The 24,691-nt window shown below is 39.7% G+C and overlaps 1 protein-coding gene across 1 annotated transcript in view; it reads left to right on the top strand.

Moving 5' to 3' along the window:
- ccdc197 (coiled-coil domain containing 197) overlaps positions 1 to 24,691 on the top strand; it is a 49,893-nt gene that overhangs the window by 21,880 nt on the left and 3,322 nt on the right. The window contains exons 6-8 of the mRNA XM_076275012.1: positions 6,870 to 6,952; positions 12,211 to 12,383; positions 23,954 to 24,064. Coding sequence (XP_076131127.1) covers positions 6,870 to 6,952; positions 12,211 to 12,383; positions 23,954 to 24,064 — 367 coding nt within the window. The remainder of the gene's footprint in view (positions 1 to 6,869; positions 6,953 to 12,210; positions 12,384 to 23,953; positions 24,065 to 24,691) is intronic.

The following is a 24,691-nucleotide window of genomic DNA, read 5'->3' as shown; positions in this document are numbered from 1 at the left end:
GAGTAAAAAGCGTAGACTGCCTGTCGTGGGAGCTGCAAATGGCTATTTGTGCTTTTCCGTGTCATGCATATGCATTCATAGGAGGGTCAGGGGTAAGTGGGAGTATCGCGCAAACACAGGAGACGACAAGTGCTAATAGCATTGATTAGGTATTCCGCCACATGTATGAAAACAGCGCATGTCTGTTTTGCGGTGAAAAACTTGCGCCTGTTAAAAGCAGGTGTAATCAAAATCGCGGTTGAATGCGTCAATTAGAGAAACTTTTAGAGACAGCTGAATAAGTATTCAGAGCATCAGTTTTTCATTGTGCAATAAATAGTTCAAGTATTTTTAAGTAGATTAGTAGAACTACTAGGCCTACTCTGTATGTCGCTGGTTAACTACAATTGGTTAACTATTCAACTGCGCTTGTGGTTCAGCTGTGGGCACGCAATTAGCTTTGCAGAGGGGGCGGGGAAACAACTACAGATATGATAGTAATATGTAATAACACATCCAACACAGATCAAGATCACCTCAAACAGAAAGATCACCTCAGTTTTCTTGAGCTGTAGTATTGTTTACCTCAGATCTCCATAGCGACCATTGAGCACTGTTAACCACTTTATCCAACAAAAACAGATGTGCGGTGGCACCCCTAAATCATAATGTACTGGAAAAATATTTTGCATGTGTTGTTTCTACATATATTGGAACACTTTTAGCACCCAGCCATATCAAAATTCAAGAATTGTGTTTTTTGATGCACCCTAATAGGGGGCCTTTAAGACAACAATGCACCTGTCTTAAAAATGTTACAGTGTAAAGTTGAGCATCTTAAAGTCATTCGTATAAACACATTGAACAGTTTTAGACAGTTTGTTTGAAATAGCAGCCTTTATTATGTGTACTTATATAAGGTTACCATTTATTGCTAATTTTAGCTTGCTGCTATTGTTTCCGGTAGGTCCTCTGTCTACTGATAATGGGCATAACCAAAGGGTTCCTGACAGCATGTGGTGCACATTGACGTCACAGTTTAGAACGCGTTTCATTTCTTGAACACAATGTCCATGGAAATGGCAGCATTTTTTAATAAAAACTGAAAATTTCAACCTAGAAACTTGAGCTAATCGTGAGTGCTGTTGAAAGCATATATTTTCCCCTTAGCAACAGTTTGTAAACAAAACGTTACACCAGACCGCTTGCAAGGCTACGTTAGTAGCAGAGAACTCGCTAGCCAGATTTAAATGGCACTGAATGGTGTGTGTCTGTCATTGAAACGTGGGTTTCATCGTTTGACGGTTGACGTTGATGAATGATGCAGGCTATAGGTTTATCATTATCTTAGAAGTTCTGAAGTGAGAAAACAAAGAAGTTCCTCAGAAATACGACAGTTCTTCGGAAGTATTGGTGAATAGCATTGAAGAAGATTCTTAAGGACTTCTTAATTTTTCTTACAAATCTACTTAATATTTATCTTAAGAATTTTGTTTGTGAATCCGGCCTCAGATCTTTCATTACAATCTAGCTAAGTAAAAATAAACTTAGACACTTAAGATGTTTGATTGATGGAATTATGCTTGATCAATGTTCAAAACAAAGTATAAAAACAACTAGACATGCAAGGACATTTGGGGAAAATCAAAGTACCGCTCTCGTCTGGATGTTACAGCAGAGAGGAGTTGCACTCTCTTTCACTACATGTGAATGATTGGGGTCGCCAACATTTTGTGACATCAAAATAGGGTCACCTGCCAAAAAATCTCAATCTCAACTACATCAATTAGCCTGGCAACAATCTAGCAACCACTACGATATTGTCAACCAACACGAACCCTAGAACCCTAGAAATCAGCATAGAAACCCTAGAAATCAGCATAGAAACCGTTTTATTCAGCATAACAACCACCATATTTACCATATCAACAACCTAGCAACCATCTTAATTACCCTAGCAACAACCTAGTAACCACCACCATAATGTCAATCCAGTAACCAACATGATTACCCTAGCAACCAGCATAGCAAACCCTACCTTAATTTCAACCTTCCACTTTATTTAGCATATCAACCACCACATCTACCCTAGCAACAACCTAGCCACCATTTAAATTACCCTAGCAACTACTTAGCAAACCCTACCTTAATTTCAACCTAGCAACTGCCATAGCAACCAATATGATTACCCTAGCAACCATTATAGCAATTTTTTTTATTTAGGTTACAACCTAGCAACCATCCATATCTACAGTACCCTAACAACAACCTAACAAGCATCTCAATTACAACCTAGCAACTACTACCACAATGCCAACCTAGTTTTCACTATAGCAACCATCATAATTACCCTAGCAACCAGCATGGCAACCACTGTTTTTAGCATAGCAACCACTTTGTCTTCTCTAGCAACCATCTTAACTACTTTAGCAACAGTCTAGCAACCACTACCATAATGTCCCAAAAAAGTTGGGACGGGGGTAATAAAATAAAAAAGTTGTGTAATGATTAAGAAAACAAAAGTAGGAATGTTTCGTGTCTGGGAATGGGACTGCTTGCAATGTTTCAAGAAACTTCTGCACACATTTCAACAATCTTCCACAAACTCACATCTTGCATCTACTGATTTTGTCATTGTCTTGGCTGGAGGGATTTGCCCGCAGTGGATTTAGCTTTGTTCTTAAGTTGCCCTTTTGATTTATATGGTCGCTATACATGTGTATTTGTGAGTCAGGTCAATTATGTGTTGCAAACTAGTTGTTTTCAGACTCATAGTAGTCATTGGGGTATTGTTTAGCCCCGTTATCTAGCAATCAAGCAGTTTAGTGTTTTGTCACCGTTGTCGGGATCGCTTATTTTCTTTGTCACGCACAAATCAACAAACTCAACGCATGTGAATATTCTAGATATAATTACTAGACTACGGAACGCGTTTAACTAATGTCTTTCGGTCACAGTCTAGGCAGAGCCCTTCTTATATGCTTTTTGTTTTAAAGTAAACTGAAATAAAAGTGAAGCAGAAGTGAAGTGAATTAGAAAAAACGCCCGTTTATTTTATGTGTCAACAGAATATCTGCAAATTCTGTACAATTCCATGTTCATAAGATAATTCCGTTTTCATGTGTAGATTCCGTGATTCCGTCTGTGTTTTCCGCATCGTGGAAATCATAGGGCCCTAGGTATAAAAAGGAGCATCTTACTGTAGAACAGTGGTCCCCAAACTACGGCCCGCGGGCCGGATATGGCCCGCCACCTCATTTTGGGTGGCCCCCCAAATTATGTCCGTGGTATATACAGTAGCATCTGCCCCGCAAGGGAGTACGACGTCGTCAAACTATAACCTCCGTAATTTCCCCCATTCATTCTCTATGGCAAGTCTTAACAGTACACGTGTAATAGTCTTTTTGTCCACTGGTGGTTGTTTTGGCGCTGTTTTGCGTTTGCCATCGAAAACGGAATGAAATGTAGGCCTACCTGCAAACATGTAAGAGGCCTATGCTGACTGCATCAGTGCTCAAAGTATTCTAAAAGTTTATCAATTAATTGTTAATAACTAACTAACTTCTATTCATGTCATATTTCTGGGACTTTCTGGTATAATTATTTCTATTTTTTATTCACTCGTTCAAATGTTCATACAAATTCACAAATTTCTCATGAGTGAAAGTTAGAATGGTGGTGTCAGATGTTTTTGCCAGCACTTCATAAAACTCTCATAGTTTGGGTTATTTGAATTATTTGTAGGATATTACTTGTTCACGACATGAGCTGTGTATGCAAAGACACAGAGTTCAAAATTTTGAACACACATTTTGAATAAAATATACTTTTGGGACTCCCTGCTAATACTTTTGGGAATGCTAAAGTCTTTTTATCAGTATTATTTCATTTGAGCTACATTTTACACTGATATGGCATGATGGCAACATAAACACAGCTAACAATGGTATTAAATTGCAGTAGCCTATGATTAAATGTAATGGAATATTCAACTAAGATAGACTGCTGTTGTTCACAGCACTAAGCTATTTATGGTTACTGATATACTCCAAGTCTCTGGCCCTCTCTTAGAGCCAGGCATAGTGAGCTGGCCCTCGGAAGAAAACGTTTGGGGACCACTGCTGTAGAAGTACAGATGTAGGGGTATTCATCACTCTGTGTAAACCTGTGTGGACAAATGATGAAACAATGTAATTTTAATGCTTCTTTACATGGAGTTGCGAAGTATTTGGGGAGTTCATCATCTACAGTAATATTATTAAAATTGTTCCAGCAAATCACTGACGAGATGCACATCTTGAATTTCCCCTGGGGATCAATAAAGTATCTATCTATCTATCTATCTACATTTAGGAGAGTTTCAATTGCACGGGAGGGAGGGGGAAGTAGCGAGGAAGTAGCGAGCTAGCTTTTTGTTTTGTTTGAATGTCAACAGAAGTGGCGTTACCCAGCATTGCTTAGAACACCTTTAAAACCAGACCTGTTTCTGTAAAGAAAATCATTGTATGGGCTCAGGAAAACCTCTGATAACCATTGTCTATAAGCAAAGTTTGATACTCAATTCAGAAATACTAGTGTAAACTTTACCATGCAACAGCCAAAATAGTATTTAGACATGATACAGAAATACCACCGTCTTATCTGGGCCTGAGCTTGTTTACAAAATGGACTGAGGTCCTGTGGCTAGACCAATCAAAATGTGCAATTCTTTTTGGAAATCATGGACTCATCTGGGCTAAAGAGGAGAGGGCCTATCAAGGTATACAACCTATCCAACTTGTTGTACTGCTCAGTTCAAAACCCAACATCTCTGACGGTGTGGAGGTGCATTACTCCCTACAATATGGGCACCATAGATAGGATAGATAGATAGACTTTATTCATCCCCAAAGGGAAATTACAGTGTTTCAGCAGCCATACAAACACAGCATTCACATATACTGTACATACATACACCCATGACATTTCGGAATCTAACAATGCACTCACATGTGGTGCATGTGTGAAATGCACATATCTGTTGTGTGTGCTATTTTGTTTTGCACGTTTTATACATTGGAAACACTTACTCACTTCCTGTTGGATGTGACGACAGCAATGATATTCACTCGGTGGCGCTACACCACAAATATGTGTGGTACAATGATATGCTTCCAAGTAACCGATTTATGACATACATTTTGTGATATGCTGTGCAACTGACAAGTTATCCTAAACACTCCTTCAGCCTACCCACTGGGGCTGGGGGGGCATGACCCCCCTCCCCTTATATTCATGTTAGGGAGGCCCATATCTCTACCAACTCTTGTGTGTGTGTGGGTGAAACTATTTGCTGACCACAAGACTCAATGACATAAGGAGGCTCTATGGAGACCCGGGGCCAAACCTTTGTCCATGACAGCTTTATTGGATATCCGCTATGTGTGCCAAATTTTCGCCTGTGGGAACCACCTCAAAAAAGGCAGGCAAAGTGCGGCAGGATATACTATACTATACTATAATAACTATACTAATAATACTAATTCTACTATAATACTATACTATAATAATAATAATAATAATAATAATAACAATCCTTACAGAAACAATAAGGCTTTCGCACCATCTGGTGCTCGGGCCCTAATTATGCATCATCACTGAAGATGGACCTAACAGTGAGAACATTGATTGTGTAGAGTTTACTAAAAAGAACGTTTTTGACAAGATGGCGGCGAGTGGAAAAAACAACTGCTAAAATGAGTTGTTCAAAACCTTTCTTTTTAGTAAACTATGTTCTCAATGCTCACGTTCATGTGTAGAGACCCTGGTGATACTATGATCAAAATAGTAGTGCCCCTCACTCCCATTCAGAAGGCCATTTGACCCAAAACGACAATACGGTCAATCTTAAGTGGCGCTTCCGTCCTAATTATACTTTTAAACAAAAGTTTGATATATAGTCAGCATCATTGCCCATGGACATTTCAGCCAAATAATTTAATTTAGGCCTATGGATTTTTAATTTTTTTTGTTATTTCTTATTTTTTTGTATGCGAAATGTTTTGTTATTGCTTGCAATGTGGCTCTCAGGAGTGCAAGACAAATTCCCTTTGGGGCAATAAAGGTTTGGGCATGTTACCCTGCTAACAGACAGCTCCATTGGCTACCCTCAAATCAACCTTATCCTGGCTACAGTACAAAGACTTCAAAAGAAAGAAATTATAACTTGAAGACAGAGTAAGGCCACTTTATTTCAGTACATAGGGTAGGCTACCCGAGCTAGGCAAGATAGCTTCTACCACATGTCAACAGTGAGCCCTTGCCTCTACTTTGCAGAATTTGAATGCTCCTCTAGTGTTGGTTCAAAAGGGCTACTTGAGGAGGGGCCGCTCATTTACTCCCCTAACTTACTGCAAATATAGACTTGGTTGCAGCTTCTGAACAGTTTTTGTTAGTGCTACTTTGTGCCCCCTAAGAGTTAACATTTCTAAACATTGCAGAAGCACAATTTTTTTGGCAAAAGAATTACAAAAAGTGTAGAACATTGAAAACCATCCATTAGTGTATTTTTTTATTTTGAGTATATTTGTGCTGTTACAAATTATTAATTGCAGGAAGGCCTAATCATATGTACTAACAAGGAAATAAAATAGGCTTAATTATAGAATAACAAAAGAAAAAGGGATAATCTGCACACCAGATACCTCCCATTCATAGTTTTTTTAAATTTATTTGTGTATGGTGTGCGGATCACCCCTTGTTCTTTTGTGATACTCTCACACTAGATCCTGCACCCATCCAATTTTGGCCAGGGATGTGCATGGCCTCATACTGTTTTATTATAGAATAAAACATTCTGTTCTCATTCTAATCATTCTATTGTCATTATAATTTCAACCCTTGCATGACAGAAATGAGTATCTCAAGGGGCTGGTGTCAAAACACAAAATGTTCGAAGATTACCTAATGAAGATTTTGGATGTACTCCCAGAAAGTAAGTTAAAAACAGCAGAGTTTTGGCAAACATGGATTAATAGGTTTAATGTAATGACATCAATCACACTTTTGCCCTGAATAGAGTTGTGCTCAAAAGTTTACATACCCTGCCAAAATCTGCAAAAAATATTTGCTAGTTTTTGGAAAGTTTAACTGATCATGCAGAAAACCTTTTATTTTATTTAGGCATAGGACTCAGATGAAGCCATTTATCATCACATAATATTGTGTGCCCTTTTTAAATAATAAAAATAACTGAAATTACCCAAATGGCCCTGATCAAAAGGGCATACCCTTGAATGTTTGGCCTGACAGGTTGACACCTAGATTGAATTGTCTATTAAGGATACGTTTCGACACCTATGACATGTTTGATTGTAATTAGTGCCTGTATAAATAGTCAATGAGTTGTGAGACCTGTTGTGTTGTGAGACACACATTTCATCCAGGGCTGCAGGGCTGCACTGACTTTGCTGGCTTTTGGATGCCATGGGCTAAGAGCTGTCAAAAGATTTACGAGAAAATTGATAAATCAGGAAAAGGAAAGATTTGAAAATGTCAGTCAGTAGTGCTCAAAGTCTGAAGAAGTGGAGAATTGGTGGTTCGGTTGATACCAAAACATGGTCAGGCAGACCAACAAGGATCTCCTTTTATGAACAGCACAAATTGAGGGCAAATCATTCTGGTGTTACGGACCTTATCCGGGTGCATGTTAACTGGGTATAAACAATAAGCACGTTATCATGAGCAGGTAGGTTACCTTATTTACTACAGATTTGACTGATTCAGTAAAGAAGTCTGCGCGAACATGGTCTTGACATGTCTATAATAAAATAAAATCTAACTGTCAGGGTTCCCACGGGCCATGGAATTTCTGGAATATCATGGAATTTTGGAAAGTCAGGGAATTTTATCATGTTTGGGTCAAAGTCATGGAATATCAGGGATTTTTGTTGTAGAAGTTTAAAATTTATTTGCAAAAACACATTAATACAAATATTTTTACGCAGAACTGGTGTATATCTGGTTATTTGCTTTACTGCTTCCTTGAGTATCCCAACTTTGTTTATTCAATGGCCATTTATTCATCTACCACTCTGAAAAGTGTGGAACGCTATACGTTAGTAAATAGTATAGTATGTCATGGAAATATTGGAAATATATGGAAAGTTTTTTTGGCAGGGAAAGTCTTTGGATTTTTACATTTGACTTAGAGTGGGAACCCTGAACTGTATTTTGAGAATTAATTCAAGATGGAACCAACTGCTGATCAGGTCTAGGTTCCCATGTTAACTTGGGAGAGTGGGTAGCCTGAGTGGGTAGCGCGAGTTCAGTTCAGTTCAGACTTTGTCTGGAAGTGTGGTCTATTGTCAGATGAAATGAAAATTGCGTCTTTGGCAAGAAACACTTTAAGTGGGTTTGGTGTACATAGTAGAATGACTATACTGAAGAACCCCATGCCTGGGGGTTGCGTGGGGCTATTTTTATTCCCAATGGCCTTATTAAGGTCCATGGTATCATGAAGCCCAATAAAAACCTGATCATTTTCATAGGAAATCTGTGAATCTCTGCCAAGACACTAAAAGTGGGTCATGATTGGATCATTCATCAGGTCAATGAAACAAAACAAACGGCCAGATCAAAACAAAAATGGTTTACTGAACACAAAATCAAGCTTCTGCTATTGCCATCTCAGTCCCCTGATCTAACGTCCATAGAAAAAAACGTGGGGTGAGTCAAAAAGTAGAAAGTATAGTATATAAGTATATACTCTTTTGATCCCGTGAGGGAAATTTGGTCTCTGCATTTATCCCAATCCGTGAATTAGTGAAACACACTCAGCACACAGTGAACACACAGTGAGATGAAGCACACACTAATCCCGACGCAGTGAGCTGCCTGCTACAGCGGCGCTTTTATGGGGTGTCATAGGAAAATATTACAAGCTGTTTTATTGGCAAAGGGGGGCTTGAGAAGGTATTACAAGCAGGGGTGCAAATAATTGTGAGCGACGTGTTTTTGTTAAAAATATTTATTTCTTTATGAGATTTTATTTTTCTCAAAATAATGATTTTTCCTCATAGTTTTCATTGTGAAAACAACAGATTATTTGTTATACCTGTCTTAGTGAAGTTTGCCAATAATTCTGGAGGGTACTGTACTGTATATTTTAACCATTTTGAACTCTTTAGTTATTTGGTTGCTTAGGCTACTCGCACAAGAAGCATAGCATTTACATAATTGGCTTTTCGTCAAACAGAGACTAGAAAAGGTGGTCCTCCGGAAGTCCTCATTGTGACATATTGAAAGGTCATTTTATAGGGCTCTGACAGGGCTCCTACTGTTCCTCCTTGCACAGAGTGACATCTGTCATTCCCTGTAACAGCAAGCAGTGCGACTTCAAACAGCACATCAGTATCTTGCTGGTCACCGGCGCATTTGAAGGAATCTGCTTGCACATGAGACCGAATGAAACAGGTATTCCACTAAACCATGCTTTACTAAAACCTAGCAGTATGTCTGCACCTGCACCTGCACCAGCATCTGCAGTCGTCTATTATTTGAACTCATTGGCAAAGTGAAACTAACTGCACCGTGGTCTCATTGTCAACTACAAACCAGTCATACACAGTTACTTTCACTATTGACTGACAATAGGTTACTATCGAAAACATAGTCTTCAAAAAGCAACACTTACCCCAATAATGTTCGAATGACTGAATAAAAAACCCAAGGACATTTATCCTGCAGAGGAGTTGCTGCTTACATCTCGTGAAAGTGCGTCTTCAGCTGTGCTTCATATGTGCCTTTCGCTCCTAATCACTTTTATCCGTCATTACCAATTTGCAAATGATGGTGAATAACTAGAAATGCAATGCCAGAGGAATTGCAATAGTGGATGGAAAGCTGCTGGCTTAATGTTGGTGGGGAGATTCCTGAAAAAAAAAAACATTGAATCACTTAATCTTTGAGTTCATACAAACCCTCGTACCAAAAAACCTTGTGCGTTAACGTTAAATCATTGAATCAACGTCGCACTGCAACATTGATTCTACATCACTTTTGCACCCTTCATTAATATTGAAGCAACGTTGAAATTCTAACTATAGATCAAAATTTCTATGGTATTTCAACTAAAATGAATATTGAAACAATGTTGAAATTACAACCAAACTAAAGATCAACGTGATTTCAATGGTGGTGCATTTATTCACTCTTCTTCATCTAGAAATTCACGTGTGCTGTGCTTTCCTGCCATCCATTCAGTATAGCATCCATAGCCGTTGCAGTCAGCCTGATCCTCCACCATCCAGTAGAAGAGTGAAGCGGCACCTAACAGAAATAGAAGGGGGGGAAAAGAGACAGTTGTTAGATAAATATGTTCAACTGAACAACAAACTAACAGCTGTAAGCCTACAATCAAGTCATTTTACGGCACAACCTACAACGCATATACTGTAAACGTAGTTCAAAACGAAAGCTAAGTTTCAGCCAGTGACTGTTTGCCATAGAAGGCCATTTCCCTCTTCAGGCCAGATATCACTAGGAAAGGCGGCTGACAATTTGAGTGTGAAGCTAATTACTTAGCTGCTAACACTACTGCCGCCACTGCACACAACCGCGAACCTAGAAACATTCCTGAGGTCTAGCTAACAATATAACTTACCTATTGAATCCTCGGTTATCGCTTAATCAAGTTATGAACTTACTCAATGTAATACCAATATTATCAAACTAGCTAGAGTTAAACTTAACGTCCTCTCTAGACATAGCAGCTAGAGTTTGTTGCTAATCGATGACAGGTAACGCCAGCTTGCTTGCTTACTTGCAGACTTCACATACTCCATTCAAATTAATTGTAACTTACATTGGGTGTGGTAGGAAAACGTCCGTTTCGTCGTAGTTTGTTGGACGAAGCAGACACCAAGAACGTAAACTTTCTTGAAGAGAATTGAGCAGTGTGAAAGCAGTGTGGTTCAAAGGCGATTAATTACAGTATGTGTAGGACTAGTTTAGGGAGCGTCAGATTGTATGCAGGTGGACCCGCAACTGATTACTTCTAAATTCCCTTCTAAATGAGTCCCCTTTGTGATGTCATAGAGAGAAAAATATGTTTTGTAACATTTTTAATCCCCTATTCCTCAAAAAGTATAAACTTTAAAAAAAATCTGAAATGATTTCAGATTCCAGACCTGCATAACGGTTATTTCAACATGTCTGTACATTAAGCAGTTATAGCCGCATTAAGTTTTTGAAAAGGTAAAAAGAAAAGGTTACAAGAAGAAGAAGCCAGGAGATTTAAAGATAGTGGATTCCATCCACTATAACTACTCATTGTGAGATGTATTTCGGAAAATCTTTATTCTAATTATGTTTCCCATTGTAATCATGTAATTTGTAATGTTTTGCATGGATGTGCACTGGTGCGCTTTCGTGGGTGAGAGAACCGCCCACATCACTGTTAATAACACAATATTAAAATAACATAAACAACTTGCCATGGATTTCTGACCAGTTTTCTCTTGGTCAGTGGCGTAAGGTGTTTTAGGTAGTGTACGATAGCGATTTGTAGACAATACATCAGACCCCTCCTTAGATCGTTAATTGCCACACTCTTTGGTGCGTTGCTCAAAAAAAGAGACATGCATGGCCGAAAACTCAAGTCTATGATAGGAATAAGCTTTGCGTTGTGATGATTATAAACTTTAGACTGAGCTTTAGACCATCATGATAGAAGCCTGTATTGCAATTAGCAGAAGGCATCTGAGAACTGTTTGGTCTTAAGTCTAGATTTAAAACCGGCTGCAGTTGGGGCCTTTTGATTCCAGAGCTGAATAGAACCACATAGCACCTAAAAGCTGCTCACGTGAGTTGCAAGAGTAGGGGATGGAGTAGGAGATGGAGACAAATTGGCAAGAGTGATTTATCTTTGCAGAGAGAATGTGCAGGACTGAGCTAGGGTCGTATTTTGTACTGCTACGTGGTACATCTATTTTTCTTTATTGCTATGATTTGTTAAATGGTTGCACTATTCTGTGATGCCTTGTGATTTCATTTGAATCCTGTTAAAAATAAAAGTAATGTGTTTTGCCCAATCACTTGTGTTTTCTCAAAAGAATGATACACATTTTACAAATTCTGCCAGGTTATGTAGACTTATGAGCACACTCAAACCAACTGTAGAGAACGCCCTACCAAATGTCTTATATGTCTTACATGTCCTCTGAACTGCTATGAAAATACATTTCATTATAGGTTATTCTGGGAATGCAGCAGACTCTCCAGTCATGTCCATCCTTAGGCGACATGAGACACTCTCCATCACACATCAAGACCTAGTTGGACAACTGGTTTCCCTTGTAGAGGAGCTGGAATTGGGCCAGAGGAACCTTGAAATTCTGAAGCAGGAGCACAACACACATAAACTAGTAGAAATATATCAGTCTAACTAAATGTATTAATCCTTTCAAATGTGCAAAATGCTATTATTCAAAATTGTGGAATGCACCAAAAATACTAGCATTATTTATCAGAAATCACAGGAAATATTGACAATGCTGAAGACTCCTCAGTCTTTACTTTCATCAAAGAATATCCTATATACCCCCGTGAGTTCCAGTTCCACATTTCCCTGAGTATGCTAGCAGATACATTTCCACCTTCAAAACTATTCAATCCTCCACCAACTACCAACCTCACAGCTGACATCTTTGCTTCATTTTTCACTAACAAGGTAGCATCCATTGGTAGTCAGTTTTCTGAACCAAGCAGGCATAACCTACCTCCCCAGGCTTAAGGGTGCTTCAAAGAACCCTACATGCCGCAGTCAGACCTTCAGGCTATCACTGGCGCATCATTACCTTCATTCACCCCTCTCACTGAGAGTGAAGTGTCTAAACTCCTAACATGTTGCTGCCCTACGATATGCCCACTAGACCCTATAGTAGAGGCCCTGGATAAGATTTGTATGCACTTCATTTAGCGGAGATTATCTCAACTGTTATAAACTAATATGACCCTGGAGTACAGGGTCCTTTAGTATTTTCGATTGACTTTGATAATCCTCCTCTGAGCTGCAGATCCTTCTGATTCGGTTGAATTGGGAAATGGGCAAGTTCTTTTTCAACGCTGTAGGGTGATATGACTCACCATGTAGCAAGGTGTTTTTATCAGTACTTTTTTGGAAGAGGTTAGTTTTTAATATATTGCCTTCTCTCTCAATTAAAATGTCCAAAAAATTAATCTGTTTGTCATCCACTGAGATGGTAAATTTCAGATGCTGGTTACTATCATTCATGTAATTATGGAATTCTCTTAGAGATGTTATATCACCTTTCCATATGAAAAAAATGTCATCCAAGTAGCGCTTCCAATATGCTATATTCTCTAAAAAAGGGTTTTTTGTACTAAAGATCACCTCAGCTTCAAATAGTCCTACGTAGAGGGAGGCAAAACTTGGAGACATCTTCAAGCCCATTGCTACTCCTGATACCTGGAGATAAAAATCAGTGGCAAAAAGAAAGTATATTTTTTACTCATATGAAACCTTTTCCATATTCTATGCAGAGGATAAGACGTGGATTGAAATTATCTATCAAATACATTATAAAAACTGTTTCTCTGCTCGAGTTTTATATTGTTCAAAGAACATTCCATGGACATTCCCGGAACCATAGATTTGACCATAAAGGAAAGTTCCGGTGTTGAAACTTTCCTGAATGACTGTGAGGGAACGTTAGCAGCAAATGTTCCCGCATCCTTCAGTGACGTCCGGGGAACATTCCCCAAACCAAAAATTGTTTACTGGGTCTCCTATGCCTGAGCACAGATAGGTGCGTCCGAAATGTCAGCTGAATAGTGATGTGAGTCGGCAAGCAGAGATGTATGGATGTCACAGGTGGGCTACATGAAACTTTGATAATTAAAATTATGTTACAAAAAAACTTTGAGTAGCCTACATTAATGCAGCTAGAAGCTAGAGGCATATTTTTTCCCAATGTCATTAACATGAACAATATTAGACAGCTAACAGCTAAAGTATGTTGCATTTTTGCATGTGAAAATATATGTATAACAAGTCTATGGGATGGAGAATATGTGAACTTTGAACCATTAAGATGGTCAATAGGTGAAACAAATTGGCAGACATTATTAGCCTATATTTCAATTTCAATTTAATTTCACTTATAGAGTGCCAAAACCTTACATATGTATCATGGCGCTTTACAGAGTGTTAAAACATTCAGAGAGAGCCCATGAGTAACAGGGGCGAGGAAAAACTCCCTAGAATTGGAGATACATACAGGAAGAAACCTCGAGCAGATCCTTGACTCAAGGGCCTGACCCATCTGCCTAGGGTCAGTTACAGGGCAGTAAGGTCTGTATACCTTGATAAATGAAAGGTTAGTTAGGTGTAGAGAATAGAACATGGTGTTTAAATCCACCTGAGGTATATGTTACCAAGAGGTAGGATGGCTACATATCCATAATGCATGAATCCTATATATTGTCAGAACGTTCAAATAGTCCAGTGTAGGGAATGAATTGTCCATAGGGATTAGGAGTTGTTGTAGAGTGGGTCACTAGGCTGCTCGGGCCAGGAGTCCGGGTAATGGGACAGCAACAGGCGATGGTAGGGCAGTCATAGGGATGGGACTTCAGGTGTGATGAGGGCCAAACACAAGGATGGCTGATGACTGGTAATGGTTTACCTCACAAGTGAGGGTAGGGGGAAGAAACAGCCTATAGTAACCTGAAGGCTAATGATTCACTTTAGACAACAGGTGCATTGCTTCTAAACTGGCAGCATTGGGTGTACAGAAACAAAGCAATGATGATTGACATGATGCTGTAAGGAACTTTCAAAATAGCCCCATCTGGAGTATCCTTACAGGGGACTGTAGCCTAATGTGAACACTGTTCCCCACAACATTAGCCTATTTAGTCCGTGAGCCAGGGCCTCAAAATATGGAAACCGTTACCGAAAAAGTGGCAAAGGCTACCATACCTTTTCTGAAAGCCTGGAATCTCAGCTTTTCAATGATGTATGATGGCCATCTGACAAGAGTAGCTGTTTTGAGTTATCACACATAATGTAAACTAAGGTTGAGAAAATAATGCGTATAAATCAAGCAGTACACTGACATAGCTGAAAATCTATATTGGACATATTGGAATATTTTATTTTGTTATGTTTGGTATCATTTTAAAGGGGAGCTTTGAGAGCTCTGAGCTTTCATTTAAATCCTTTTGTGAACATTTTGGATAAGTACAGCCAACCCTGGAGATCTTCAAACTTTTAATCACACACATTTTCCTGCCATTTCTGCCTAAGTCATCTTTTGTCTTTAAATCCTGTGGCACCAGTGAGCATCAGAGAAACAAAATCCAAACACTGAAATACTGGCATGACCCTAAGGATTCAGAAAATGTATCATTTACCCATATTATCTGATTTGGAGGGGGTGATTTTCAGTCTTATATCAGACATGGCGTTTGAGAAAATAATGCATATAAATTAAGCAGAACACTGACATAGCTGAAAATCCAAAAACGGTATAACAAATAACAAATGAGACATTGATTCCTATGTTTTAAGGTGTGGTAAACCCAATTATGACATTGCCATTTCTCTAAAAGGTCAAGGTCATGACCTTTAGGCATGGTCAATGACATTTTATGACATTTTCGCACAGATTGCATCATTCAAGGCCACGACATAATCAAAGTCTTTGTCAGAATCCTCATCAGAGGAATAGGATTGATTCTCATCAGCAAAGTCATCCTTCTGGTTTTTGCACTGTCTTGCATGGCATAGGTCAGTGCAGGCCAAGTTGTTGGCAACACACTGACATGATGGAGTGATACAGGCCCCGTCCACACGAAGATGCTTTTTGGGTTAAACGCACAGGTTTTGCATCGTCTTGGCCAATCGTCCAAACGAATCCTGTAAACGCACTGCCCGAAACCGCACTTTTTTGAAACCTGGTCCCAGGGTGGAAAAATCTGAAACCGTAGCTCTTGCGAGTTCATTTGGACGGCAAAACCACATACTTGCGTATATATGATGTCATCACCACACAACAGCTGCCCTGGATTTGACACTTATAGTATTGCCTAACAATACTAGTTTTCATACATGACATCACATACGATTACAGTCAGTAGAATATCACAACTGGTGCTGCCCAGCGCCAATAGCTCACGACTTGGTGGACTGAACAGTGTTTTCCCTGTGTTTTCTTGATGCATTCTAGCTACTGTAAGTGACGCGAGAGAATTAGTCAGAAGTTAATAGGGAGGTGCAGGGTAAATTTAAATTAATTTGTGCATAGTGCAGGTGTCATTCATTTATTTTACATGTCTTACAACATAAATAAATGCATTCATAGTCTAGTGAAGTCAGATATGAGCATACAAAGACGCTTAGAACTCATGTTAAGCCTATGGTAGATGCGCACTAAATGCAAATGCGCGATTTGATGCAGGCAAAAGTATTGACCGTTACTAATGAAAGTAGCCTATTATAGCAATATTATAAATGTGGCGACGGAATAGAACTAGAACTTGGGTAGGCCTAGCGTTTAGTAGCCTATGCACTTGCGGTGATAGCCAAAACTAATGTGAATCGCGGACTATCCTACAACCAAAGAAAGTAAAGGAGATTATTTGTACCTGCGTTAGCCAAATAAAGGATGGGACTGCACCCTTCACAAACCGTAAAAATGTTTATTAGTTTTACAGTTGACTACAGTTGACAGTTCACTATAGTCCACACAAACAATTCTGGTTTCCTTGCACTACCCATTTTCGTCGTAGCCTATTCTGTCTGTTTGTATAGCCTACAGCGCGCAAGCTTTGGTCAATTTCTGTAACAGAAACAGTGGCACCAATAGGCCTGGGATATGAAGTAACGCGTTGAGTCGTGTTGAGATGGATCCGTTTAGACGCAAATATTCTTGATACGGTTCCAGGGAAGATGGAGGAAAAAAAGGTTGGTACGTGTGGACTAGCCCACAGTCCCTCTTGCATGAGTAGGACAGAAACTCAAGTACTGCTTGTGGACCAATGGAGACAGTGAACCAGTCTATGGAGAGCTGCAAGTCACCATCTTGGTCCACTCTAGACCACCCATGCTCAACTGAGGAAGGAACTTCAGGGTTGTTCTCAAGGCATCTTCTCCAGATAGCACCTTGATAGTTAGCTCTGAGACAGTGCTTCCTGAGAGAATCTGAGCATGGAGGTAACTGCCAGGATTCTATGCCTTTCTTGGCACAAAAAAAGTGCATACCTCATTTCATTGATATTGGTGATTCTGGAGCTGTACATTAACTTCTGTAAGGCTGCATACTGCAACTCCGGTGTCATTGTCCAGTCTGCCCCAACCCTCTGAAAGGTGTCACAGAAGTTTTCATTCTTCTGAAGAAGTTTTAGGGCTGACACTTTAGCACAACCTGCAAATGCACTTACAGTGTTGCAGCCTGTGTATGCGTGTAAACTAGGCAAAGCCTGACACAACTGTGAACCCAGACCACGAGCGAGTTGTGAGATGTTTATGTAACTGGTGCGATTCGTTGTCCCCGTCTTCAGGAACAGGTCACATGTGAGTGTGTCACTGGTAGCCAGGCTTATCACCAAGACATCAGTGTCATCAGACACAAGGATGATAGATTTGTGACTAGTCCTTGAAGCATGGCAAGCATGGACTAGCATACGGGTGGCAGCCTCTTCCTGAGTAGGCGACAGGTCTGCTACCTGTTGGGTCAGCTTGTAACACTGATCTTTGGTTGTAGTGTACAGAACCTTTTCACCGAGTCTTGTTCTAGACTGTTCTTTGCTCCACTCTTTGAGCAAGAAGGTAGCAAGATTTGTTTTGTTGTTGTTGCTTTGTAGGAATCTCTTTGCCCTGCAGTGATCTGTCTGACCTCTGTGCCTGAGTCTGCACCCCTGGCCACTCTCTCCATGTGTTTGATAGAAGCCTCATTATATACATCAAAAACATGTCAACACGGGTGCTGTGACTTGCTTCAGCTAGCACAGTGGACAAGGCATAGTCTGCAATATCAGCAAATGTCTTGCCATCACCGTTCAGCTTCTGAACAAGTGCCATACCATCTATTACGTAGGTGGAATTTAATGGCAATGATTCAGCAACACATGGGAACTTGAGCAGTTGCTTGGCAAGTGAGGATTTGCAAGTCTTCCTCACATTGCCATCTGGTGAAGCAAGAGCGCACGGAAGTGGTCAAAGGGGATGAGAATACCTCCTTCAGGTTGAGCTGTCTACTCTATGCAATCAGTACCATCTGGGCAAATATTCGATTATCAGCTTTGAGGATAACTTCTTTATTCCTTTATTGCATGTCTTTGCCTTTCCCTGCATTGAGGAGAACGTTTGCAGTTTAATCTTGGAGAGTGGTGCATGGAACTGCTTTGCAGGAGGATTACTCTCAACACGCTCAGCAGAGAAGGTTCTGTAGGCATTCTTGCCAATGGTGTGTGAATTCAGAAGGTCTTCAGCAACATCTGCTGGTGCTGTACTTCTAGTAGACAGAGAAACAAGGGACTCACCACCTGCAAATGGATTTATCCAACTAGAATCCAACAGATCCACAGTGCTTGTAATGTGTTCTTCGTCTTAGCCAATTCTGCTTTGTCCAAGGTCCTTGTGAGAACAGTCACTTTGTTGGAGTCCCAGGGAGCTTTTCAATATAGACAGGTAAGTGCTTTTGTACTCAGCAGTAAGGTAATATCTTGAGCAACGGCGTAGGTTTGTTCTGAGCTTTGGTGGGGACACTACCTACTAACCACCCGCCCCCCCCCCCCGAAAAAAAAAACACTCAACTCTTTCACCAGCCACTATAGATATATAAAATGAAAATGTGCTACTGTCCAACTTGATCTAACTATACTGTGTAGCCTACATAATCAGATTTTAATATGTACAGATATGTAGGCTATATTTAACATTTAGCATTTATTTTCTATTTGGTCTGTTATGAAATCATGCATTGACCCATTTAGGCACAGCTCAGTTAAATGCGGGAATGCATTACACCAATTGTGTTCAGTAAGGTCTGCTGTTTATTCTGATATATGGTTTGTCATGTGTTGCGTGAAGAGTGTGTAGGCCTATGATATTCCACCGAGACGAATGGATGTGGAGATGGGCGCAGAGAATAATTATTAAATCTCTTGAAGTTATTTTTCTCGCGAACTGTTTATCACAGCAAATAGTGGCTAGCTGATGATACGAGATGATCCGCAGCACTGAAATGTTTTAACTCTTTGTGTAGCGCATGTGAGCGCTTTCCCCCCCATTTCAACCTGAATATTGGTGGGGACATTTCAGTCATAATTTGACATTGGTGTGGACACGTCCTTCGGTCCCCACGCAAATCTACGCCCCTGATCTTGAGACACCTGCTGAGTTCAAGCTGAACCCTTTTGTGCCTCCAGCTGTCTGAGTGTCCCAATTGACAGTTTCCTCTAGGGTCTGTTCAATCGGAACCTTGCCAAATGTGTTTGTTGCCACCTTCACAGAGAAACATGTACCTGTACAGATCTGGTTTCTCATGTTCAATATGGCTCATCTCTGAGTAGTAAGCAGTGAGTGACCTTGCATAATTCAGATTAAGTATAAGTATAAGTACATATACTCTTTTGATCCCGTGAGGGAAATTTGGTCTCTGCATTTATCCTAATCTGTGAATTAGTGAAACACATTCAGCACACAGTGATGTGAAGCACACACTAATCCCGGCGGAGTGAGCTGCCTGCAACAACAGTGGCACTCGGGGAGCAGTGAGGGGTTTGGTGGCTTGCTCAAGGGCACATCAGCCGTGCCTACTGGTCGGGGTTTGAACCGGCAACCCTCCAGTTACAAGTTTGAAGCACTAACCAGTAGGCCACGGCTGCCCCACGGCTTATGATAGGCAAATGTCCAGGGGATGATTGATCGAATGCTAGCCATGCGCAATGCCCAGTTTTCTTCACGTGATGCCCTCACAAGGTTTAGTACAACCTCCACCATGTCAATATATGACATCCAGAAGCTGGCCAGTGGACCTTGCTGAGACCTGAGATGCTGCAGGAATTCACAAAAGTACTGATGGACCTTTCTGAAGACTGTACGGTCAAGTGATTCTTCTACAGTGGTTGATGATATACCCTCAGAAAAGACACTCAAGTCTAGGGGCAGGATATCTAAGAGATTGTGGGCATCAGGATGCTTCTCTGTGAGCCACTGGGGAAACTAATTCCAGACTAGCCTCAGGAGGGCTTCATACATGATTTTGTACTTATGGCCATCCAAAACACCACTGACAGATCCCTCAGCCACAGCTCCACATTCAATGAATATGGCCCTTAGGCCTGCAGCCTGGAAGTGCTTCCCAATCACACCCAAGAACATACAGATGGTGTGAAAGACTCCAAGTCTTGGCACAATGTTGGGAAAAAGTCTCTATGTGCCCACAGAATTTCTGTAACTTTACAATAGCGAGCCTGATCAAAGGCAACTGACATGTTGCTGATGTGTAAGGAAGTCTTTTTTTTTTATTTGAAGGAGAATCTCATGAACAGTTGCCATCTGGGTGGCAGGGGCATTGATGTTTGGCAGATAGCTGACAACACTGGGAATAACATCCACAGAGTTTGATGCTAAGATGTAAACCTGTCCAGCTAGGGACACTTTGATTTGTGGCAGAGTGCAGTCTGCATAGCAACCATAAGAAGTTATTCTTCAAAGCATCAGCACAGATATCTGTCTTGACCTCAACATAGGATCTAGTTGGAGGACCACACCTAGTTCCCACAGCATACACTGGCAGAGCTGGCAAAGATACAGAGACAGTTCTTTGTTTGCTCTTGGGCACATCACAAGCTGGTCTAGGCAGTTCAGCAGCGAACATCTGAGGCTGCACTGCTATACCCTTGACCCTATGGGATGTTCCACGCCATGTAAGTTTCTCTTCCAGCCTGTCAATATTGTCCCTGGCCTTGAATGATGCAATCTGTGCGAAAATGTCATAAAATGTCATTGACCATGCCTAAAGGTCATGACCTTGACCTTTTAGAGTAATGGCAATGTCATAATTGGGTTTACCACACCTTAACACCTAGGAATCAATGTCTCAATTGTTATTTGTTATACCGTTTTTGGATTTTCAGCTATGTCAGTGTTCTGCTTAATTTATATGCATTATTTTCTCAAACGCCATGTCTGATATAAAACTGAAAATCACCCCCTCCAAATCAGATAATATGGGTAAATGATACATTTTCTGAATCCTTAGGGTCATGCCAGTATTTCAGTGTTTGGATTTTGTTTCTCTGATGCTCACTGGTGCCACAGGATTTAAAGACAAAAGATGACTTAGGCGGAAATGGCAGGAAAATGTGTGTGATTAAAAGTTTGAAGATCTCCAGGATTGGCTGTACTTATCCAAAATGTTCACAAAAGGATTTAAATGAAAGCTCAGAGTCTCCCCTTTAAAATGATACCAAACATAACAAAATAAAATATTCCAATATGTCCAATATAGATGTTCAGCTATGTCAGTGTACTGCTTGATTTATACACATTATTTTCTCAACCTTAGTTTACATTATGTGTGATAACTCAAAACAGCTACTCTTGTCAGATGGCCATCATACATCATTGAAAAGCTGAGATTCCAGGCTTTCAGAAAAGGTATGGTAGCCTTTGCCACTTTTTCGGTAACGACCAACCCCTCTGGCTCACTGACTAATTGGTTTAAACAAACTAAACACCACAATCGGCATAGCCTAGGATGCAGGTTATAAACATTTAAAATCAACTGTGTAAATTATAACGTAGTCTATATTTTATTTGATAAAGCCTGAAATAATTAGGTTAGCCTGAAATAATGTTTGTCTCAAAGAAGTTTATTTATTACCTGGTTTGGTCCAACAAAGGTAATCTTAACATGAACTATAGGCTCCTGGGCTGTGTTAAGCTCTGAAAAATGTCCAAACCAAAATATCAAAAAGAAAGAAAAGTCATATAGATTGCAAACACTCACCAAAGGATCTTACTATAATGAAAATGACCCCTCTCCCCAACACACACACAACCACCACCAGGCTACATGAAATGGTCACTGGTAAGACACTGGTGGTACTTTTTTCAGGTAAGAGCAATTGCCCCTCAAAATCAGCACGTCTCTGTGCCTACCTGACCGACACAGGTTTATCTCACCAGTGAAGTTGGGTTTCTACCAAAGGTTCTACAGCGCTATCATCCCACTCTAAATCTTTTAACCAATCAGGTATGATCCTTCCAACTGCAGCATAGGGCGCCTCTACTTTGAGCAGCAGCACCCGCACTCTTACAGATTTATAACCAGTCTTCTTTGTTGGTTTTACTTAATGATATTTACATCTGCAGATCAACCTGGTAGATAACCAGAATTACAGTCAATTACATTAGCCTAAAACTATCTAGTACATTAACCTAAAAATAATTTAATAAAAATGCCAAAGCCCATATTTTTATTAGAATATAGAAATTAAGAGAATAAATCATTATTAAAGTACTTTTACTTTTAATACTTAAAGTACACTTAAAAGCAGGCACATTTTACATATACTTAAGTAGGGTTGTCATTGTGGTACTTCTACTTTTACTAGAGTAAATATTTCTCTGGTTGTTTACTTTTACTTAAAGGAATTATCCGGAGTAAAATGCACTTTAGATCAATTTACGGATGATTGGGAGTACATACGTTGAGTTGACATCAAAATCATGTCATTCAGATGTGTTTTGAGAAAGTTCGATTTTACAGTTTTTAGTCAAAACTCGTTAGCCTGGAAGTGACCCGGGTATGTCATTTCGCCGCTACAAAACGCTATTTATATACCTCTTCTACAGTTCCAAACAACATTACACTTATGTGGTAGTGAGTAGAGGGTCCCTAAAGCCAAACCGAAGTATCCCGAGGTCTTTATGTGGTCGGATAGAGAGTCCAGAATGAATTTCATCAATCCAGTACCTTTCCGGAAATGTTGCTGCTGCAGCTGCCATCTTTAGGGGAAAGTCCGTAGGAGTCGATTGCCGAGTAACATGCTCTGGAAATTCACAATTTCGTCGCCGTTTAAAAAAAAAAAAAAAAAACATAGTCCAGTATTTCTTTCGAAATTGAAATGAAGTTGTATTTTTGAAAGAAATACTGGACTGTTTTTTTTTTTTTTTAAACAGCGACAAAATTGTGAATTTCCAGAGCGTCCTCTACTCACTACCACGTAAGTGTAATGTTGTTTGGAACTGTAGAAGAGGTATAAAAATAGCGTTTTGTATCGGCGAAATTACATGCCCGGGTCACTTCCAGGCTAACGAGTTTTGACTAAAAATGGTAAAATCATTTCTCAAAACACATCCGAATGACATGATTTTGATGTCAACTCAACGTATGTACTCCCAATCATCCGTAAATTGATCTAAAGTGCATTTTACTCCGGAAAATTCCTTTAAGTACTGAGTTTCAGTACTTCCTCCACCAAGTGTGTGTGCTTAGGTGGGGTCCAAAGTTTTTGGACCTCAGTATTTTCAAAACTCTACGTGCTGTACAGCCCTGTGTATATATATTGAATATTTTACATTAATGCAGTGAGCTAATGCATGAACTTTGACAGCACTGAATCATATCTAGCAAAGACACAGAGAAGCTTTAATGTAGCAAAGTTTGTAATTGAAACAAATGGAGGATTCTTTGATGAAAGGACTTTTTATTTCAAGCATAAAACTTTTTCATTTTTTTTAAGCATAAATCATTATTTTTAACTTTGTTAACATGATTATATTTTTATTTTTGTATGGCAAATTTAAACGAACAGGTTATATTTGTAATTATTTGTTCAAGATATTTTCTGTAATAAATAGCATTGATACAAATGTGACTTTCCTGGGCTTTGATCAATTCAAATTTAGACAAGTGCCTGTACAGACATATAAATAATTATCTTTTTATCCATTTAGATGATCAACAAAGAGTTATCAGAACTGCAGACAAAGTGGGATAGAGCCACAGAGAGAACCAAACTACTGGAGATGACCACACAAATGCATCAAGGCCAATCACGGGACCAGGTCAGCAATAGTTACCGGTCATGTACTGTATATTCTGATGTTGCAAATCAGTTACAATGGGTTGTAATGATTTGTTCATTACTAATATTCTGATATTCTCACCATCCACAGTCAGCCCTCAACACCTATTGATTAATCATTCTATTTGTATGGCTGTATTGACATCGGGTGTTGGTCTAAAAATGGTTGTTGAGCTCTCAATCACATCACTATAATTGCTGCTGGCAACAACATGACAACAATTACAGGATTTTTAGACTGTACGATGCTGAATTCTCACTAAGTTTTACCGAAGAATTTGTTGGTATTTGTGGCTGCCCGCATCAAGGGCTTGCGACTTATGTTTCTGATTGAATCATAAATGGCCAAAGCAATGAAAAGTTTGGCTTTTTTTTCGCCAATCTGCAAAAAAAAATCTTACCAATACAAATTTTTTTACTCCTGTTATCATCCGACTGGTTGATGTTTTGGCAAGAGTTACCATGACAGTTCCAACAAGCAGAAATACACTTGACTCCTTGCTTTTTACAGCAGCACCTGAGAGTGTCACAGTCCTAGGGTTGGGCACCGAAACACGGTTCTAATATGGCACCGGTGCCGGCGCAAACGGTAGTAACTGCATCGAAT

This window comes from Alosa pseudoharengus, unplaced genomic scaffold (genome assembly GCF_046254945.1).
Source record: "Alosa pseudoharengus isolate Yale_2024_CS ecotype anadromous, Long Island Sound unplaced genomic scaffold, YU_APseudo_1.1 YU_APseudo_1.1_scf_8, whole genome shotgun sequence".
Taxonomy (NCBI): domain Eukaryota; kingdom Metazoa; phylum Chordata; class Actinopteri; order Clupeiformes; family Clupeidae; genus Alosa; species Alosa pseudoharengus.
This window is presented reverse-complemented; position numbering and strand designations above follow the sequence as displayed.